Genomic DNA, 6,000 nt, shown 5'->3' on the forward strand with positions numbered 1-6,000 from the left:
CCCACTTTCATCAACAGGCAGACCAACTGGATAGTGAATCAACAAAGAAACAACAGAGCTAATCTACACTATGGACCAAATGGACCAAACTGATATCTACAGAACCTTTCACCCCACTTGAAGAATACACATTTTTTTCATCATGCGTGGAACTTTCTCTAGATTAGACCATATACTAGGCCATAAAGCATGTCTCAACAAATTCAAAAAGATTGAAATTTTATAATGTATCTATTCTGACCACAATGGAATGAAGCTGGGAATTAAGAACTTAAGAATCTTAGAACGTATGTAAACACGTGGAGACTGAACAACATGCTCCTGAATGAACAGTGGGGTCATAGAAGACATCTAATGGAAAATAAAAAAAAAATCACGGAAATGAATGAAGATGCCAACACAGCATATCAAAACTTATGGGATACAGCCAAAGCAGTGTTAAGAGGGAAGTTTATAGCAATCACTAGTACATATTTTAATTATAAAAAAGAATAGTCAGACTGGTTGTTCAAATTTGAGAGAGAAGAGAATGTAGGACATATGAGGCAGATCGTGGGAAATTGTCCCTGGACAGTTTGTGGAGGATGAACTTCACAGGAATGCTGACTCGTGCTCTGGGCGCGGTGCCCAGCCTCTGCTTTCCCAAGTCTCCAGCCCTGGGGCACAGGTGGGGGACTGCTGCGCCAGTGCCTCCGTGCACTCCAATGGAGCCACCTCCGACAGCTGCTCTCGCACTTGCTGTTCAATGTGTGTGAGAAGGGGAAATTCCCCACTACAAGGCAGCTCTGCCAGCAGCCAGACTGCAGTCAGATCCCTGCACCAATTCCCCATTTCCTGTTCTGATTTCCTAATGGTGGTGTTGCTTTAAGACGGCTTATGGCTTAGGTTTTATGGGTCTATCTATAGAGACAGATAAAGTCCCCTCCAGTGTTCAGGCCAGAGGGGGACAGATGAAGGTTATCATCCCTGCAGGAGGCCTACAACTGAAAACATCCACTGTGTATAACTCACCCCCAGATTTTCTATGACCACATAAATTCATCTTGAAAAAAGAGATCAATACCAGAAAATGACTTTGCTTGCAATCAGAGCAAAAATGATTACCAATTATGTGGATTACTGTCATGAGAAACTACAGCGTCGCTCCCCCTCTTCGTGGAGGAACGACACTAAGCCCTGCCTAGGCTTCATATCCGAGTCACGGCACCATTATGTCGCTCCCCCTCTTCGTGGAGGAGCGACACTGAACCCTGCCTAGGCTTCATATCTGAGTCACGGCACCATTATGTCGCTCCCCCTCTTCGTGGAGGAACGACACAGGACCCTGCGCTGTTCTTTGGTCTGCTCGGCCCTCCCCGGGTTTGCTGCTGGTTCTTCCCGGGTTGGCTACTGTCCCTTCCACCTCCGTGGAAGGGCAGTTCCCCCTGGCCACATTCCCCACTTCCGCGGGGGAGCGGCACACCGCCGGCCGGCTCTCTCGGGGGCTGCACAGGTGTTCCCTTAGATGTTCCCCTTAGATGTTCCTGGTGCATGCCGTCTCTCTCCTCCTTTATAGTCCTCCTCCGCCAATCCCAACTCGGCTGCCCACACGCCGAGTACGCTGCTCTCCTCCAATCAGGAGCAAGTCCTACAGTTTATTGGCTGAACTGGAGGCAGCTGTGTAGAAGCTGTTTTCTTCTCTCCCAGCGCCATATTGTGGGAGAGCAGATGCATAGAATAAGTCTTAATTCCAGTAACTTAGTCTAGTCCAGGTTGCTCACCACACTACAGGGAGGGGCCAGCACTGTGGTGTAGGTTAATCCTCCACCTGCAGTGCCAGAACCCCATATGGGCACCAGTTTGAGTCCCAGCTACTCCACTTCTGATCCAGCTCTCTGCTATGGCCTGGGAAAGCAGAAGAAGATGGCCCAAGTCCTTGGGCCCCTGCCCCATGTGGAAGACCTGGAAGAAGCTCTAGGCCTCTGGCTTTGGATCAGCCCAGCTCCAACCATTGCAGTCATTTAGGGTGTGAACCAGCAGATGGAAGATTCTCCCTCCCTCTCTCTCTCTTTCTCTCTCTCTCTCTCTCCCTCCCTCCCTCCCTCCCTCCATTCCTCTGCTTCTGCTTCTCTGTAATTTTGCATTTCAAATAAATCAATAAATCTTAAAAAAAATCTGTAGGGAATGCTGAGTGACATACAAATGTAATGATAGCTATCTAATGCTATAAAAGAATACAACTGGGGATTTCAATAAGTTTTGATGGAAGTAGAGGATGTAATTTCCAGATAATTATTTGAGCTGAGACATAGTGAAACATGAAGAGTGAGTGGATGGTGAGCAGCATGAAGGGAGGAGGTGCGTGATATTTGTTTATTTTACTTTTTTCAAAGATTCATCCATTCATTTGAAAGGCAGAGTTACAGAGAGGCAGAAGGAGAGAGAGACAGAGGGAGAGAGAGACAGGAGAGAGAGAAGTCTTCCATTTTCTGGTTCACTCCCCAAATGGCTGCAATGGGTGCACATGTGCTGAACTGAAGCCAGGAGCCAGGAGCTTCTTCTGGGGCTCCCACATTGGTGCAGGTGCCCAAGAATTTGGGCCATCATCCAATATTTTCCCAGGCCATAGCAGAGAGCTGGATCAGAACTGGAGCAACCGGGACAGGAACTGGTGCCCATATGGGATACCGGCACTGCAGGCAGAGGCTTTACCCACTACACCACAGTACTGGCCCTGATATTTCTTTATCACAGAGGTCATGTTTCTACATTGAGTTTCATCTATTCTCCTGTCCCTTTATTGTACCCAGTGCATTTTCGGTAGTAAGAATGCAGTGTCAGGTGCCAACATGTTCTAGAATGTCAATTCTCTTTATCTTTTTTCCAACCTTTTAACACTGGTCTGAAAAGCAAGCTTCACCATCACACAAGACAAATGGGAATTTCCAAATTCTTTTTTGACTCAGTGTTTGGAAAGACTTTGGGGAAAAATGAAAAGACACAAATGAAAAAATTGTGGCAACTCAAGGGAGCAAAAATCTTAACAAAGGAACTGCTTGAATTATACACAGAGCTGGAAATCGAATAATGTAACCCCCAGGAAACAAATAGAAGGACAAGTTCTATGCTTGAAATCTGATCAAGGAGTCACAAGTTCAGGCTCATGGCCATTGAGGTCTACACGTATGGGTACTTGCTTAGCTTCCTCTCACAGCATCTCACAGGATCCAGAGTCTTTCCAGAGCCCTCTTTATGTCTTTATTCCTTAGAATGTAGAAGGAAAGGCTCAGTGTGCAGTTCCCCTGCTGTTCATTATCAAGGGCATAGCACCAGCAGAACTAATGTGCACACTTAGTCCTGTGAAATAAAATGAGATGATGCAGAGGTGAGAGGCCTGACCCCTAGCAACTGCTACTGGTCCATCATTTGTATATCACTATCGTGTTGAAATGCTGTATACTACATAAACACACCTACCTACAACATGGTGGAGTAGGTACCTCTGGGGGCCTATTTTGTAGTATCTAAGGTAGATGTTTATACGTAGTGGAGCTAAAATAGAAACAGGGTCATCAAAATGGAGATAAAACCCAAATGATAAGTTATAAACCACACTTAAGTGTCTGATTCTATATCATGAAGTAGAACAGTTAGAGTAGAGATAGATACAGGATTGATAAATGAGGAATTCTTTTCATTTTTACTTATTTGGAAGAGTCACAGAGAAAGGGAGAGAGAGACAGAGACAGAGAGAGAGAGTTCTTCCATCCACTGGTTCATTCCTCAAATGGCCAAAGTCAGGAGCCAGGAACTTCCTCCAGGTCTCCCATGTAGATGCAGTGGCCTATGTTCTCGGGCCATATTTTGCTTCTTTCCAGTGCATTAGCAGGGAGCTGGACGAAAGTGGAGCAGCAAGGACTCGAACCAGCATCCATAGGGGATGTTGATATAACAGGCAGTGTCTTAATCCTTTATGCCACAATGCCAAACCAGATCAATAAGGAATTTAAAAGAGAAAAACTGATCTCAGATTTTCCTATACTATAAAGTATGAAAATAATCTTAGCTGCCCCAGGTAACCTATCTGTAATAGTAAACAAAATGGTGTTGTTCTGCATAAAAGAAATACTACTCAGTACAGTATATTTCATTAAAGACAAATTATTAAGTATACTATTGTCCTGTCAGACAAATGGGAATTTCCAAATATTTCCAACCCAATGTTAGGAACACCTGGGAAAGGTATGGGAAAGTTATGGGAAACAGAAGAAAGCAGAAGGCTTGGTAAGTGAGTGGCTTAAACTGGATACAGAAGTTGAAGTCAAGGTCATGGAAACTCCAGTAAATGAACAGAGGAGAAAATTTTACTTTCACCACTAGGTGGACAGTAAGAATCTCCGCTTCTGAGGGATTGATTCCTACAATACGTCACACTTCTTCAGTCCCAAGATCGTTGTCCATTCGTGGTTTCCCTTCCAAAGATCTTTTCAGGGCTCTCTTTATGTCCTCATTCCTTAGACTGTAGATGAAGGGGTTCAGCATGGGGGTGACCATGGTGTACATCACCGAGGCCACTGCAGTTGCTTGTGGGTTTTGGGTAACAGAAGAGCTAATGTACACTCCTATTCCTGTGGAATAAAATAAGGAGACGACGGAGAGGTGAGAGGCACAGGTGGAGAATGCTTTATGCTTCCCCTGAGATGAGGAGATGGCACGGATGGAGGAGACGATCCTAGAGTAGGAGTACAGGATCCCAGCCAAGGGAACTCCATCCAGCAGCACAGATGCAAAATAGACCACCAGATCATTGAGAAAGGTGTCAGAGCAGGCAATCTGGATCACCTGGTTCAGCTCACAGAAGAAGTGGGGGATTTCCGGGTGTGCACAGAAGGACAGCCACAGCACCAGTAGGCTGTGCAACAAGGCATGCAGGACACTGATGACCCAGCACAGCAAAACCAGCTGCACACATAGTCTAGGGTGCATGATGGCCATGTGGTGCAGGGGGTGACAGATGGCTACAAACCTGTCATAGGCCATCACAGCTAAAAGGAAGTCGTCCAACACTCCAAAGAGTAAGAAAAAGAACATCTGGGTGATGCAGCCTGCATAGCTGATGGCTTGGCTCTGCGTCTGGATGTTCACCAGCATCTTGGGGACGGTGGTGGACGTTAAGCAGATGTCCACCAAGGACAGGTTGGAGAGGAAGAAGTACATGGGTGTGTGGAGGTGGGGGTCTGAGAGGATGGCCAGGACGATGAGCAGGTTCCCAGCCACAGTGACCAGGTACATGGAGAGGAAGAGCCCAAATATGAGGGGCTGCAGTGCTGGGTCCTCTGAGAATCCCAGAAGGAGGAATTCTGAAAGTTGAGTGTCATTCTCTGGTTCCATGTGGTTGAAATGACTACCTGGAGGAGAAAAATAAAATGAGATACGTAATTTTTACACACAAAGCATTGCTCACATTGGTGAACTATATATGAATCATGTTTAGCAGTCGAAATTGAGATTTTTGTTCCTTGTGCATAGATTTTGTCTTACTTCCTGGGCTCCTTTTTGGCATTTCTGGGCAGAATTTCTACCCAGCTGCTGCTTGGATCAGAGTCTGCCTCTGCTCCACATTGGTAGGCAGTGGGTGATGGATCCCGTAGTTGAGTCTCTGCCGCCCATGTGTGAGACCCAGCTGTGTTTCTACTTTCAGAACTGGTCTGGTGCAACACTGACTCTTGAAGGCACCTGTGGCGTGAACCACCAGTTGCTAGATTGCTTTCTGTTTGTCTCCCTTTCTCTCTGTGTATTCCTCTCATATCAAGTAAATGAAAATAAATGTTTTCACAACCTAAAATAAATGCCTTCACATTCTTTATTAAAAAAATCTCTCCACAAACAGGTCATCAAAGAAGGAGGTACCTTTCTCTGAAGGGAGGAGAGAACTTCCACTTTGTCTATGACCTTGTCTAAATATGAGCAGAGTCGACGTACTCAAAAGGCTTCCTTAGCCTTGGCAACTCATGACAAGAG

General features: G+C 45.7%; 1 protein-coding gene across 1 annotated transcript; it reads right to left on the bottom strand.

Annotated features, from left to right (window-relative positions):
- Positions 1-4,387: 4,387 nt before the first annotated feature.
- On the bottom strand, positions 4,388-5,370 carry LOC100340042 (olfactory receptor 7A17-like). Its single transcript, XM_002723713.4, has one exon. It carries the CDS (start codon positions 5,368-5,370, stop codon positions 4,408-4,410), a length of 963 nt encoding a protein of 320 aa, XP_002723759.2. The 3' UTR covers positions 4,388-4,407.
- Between the last annotated feature and the right edge of the window lie 630 nt (positions 5,371-6,000).

This window comes from Oryctolagus cuniculus, chromosome 16 (assembly GCF_051225735.1).
Source record: "Oryctolagus cuniculus isolate XC-2025 breed Fujian yellow rabbit chromosome 16, ASM5122573v1, whole genome shotgun sequence".
Lineage (NCBI taxonomy): Eukaryota > Metazoa > Chordata > Mammalia > Lagomorpha > Leporidae > Oryctolagus > Oryctolagus cuniculus.

Bases quoted from the DNA above. Each gene is read 5' to 3' on its own strand.
- LOC100340042 (XM_002723713.4), bottom strand. From the start codon at position 5,370: ATGGAACCAGAGAATGACACTCAACTTTCAGAATTCCTCCTTCTGGGA.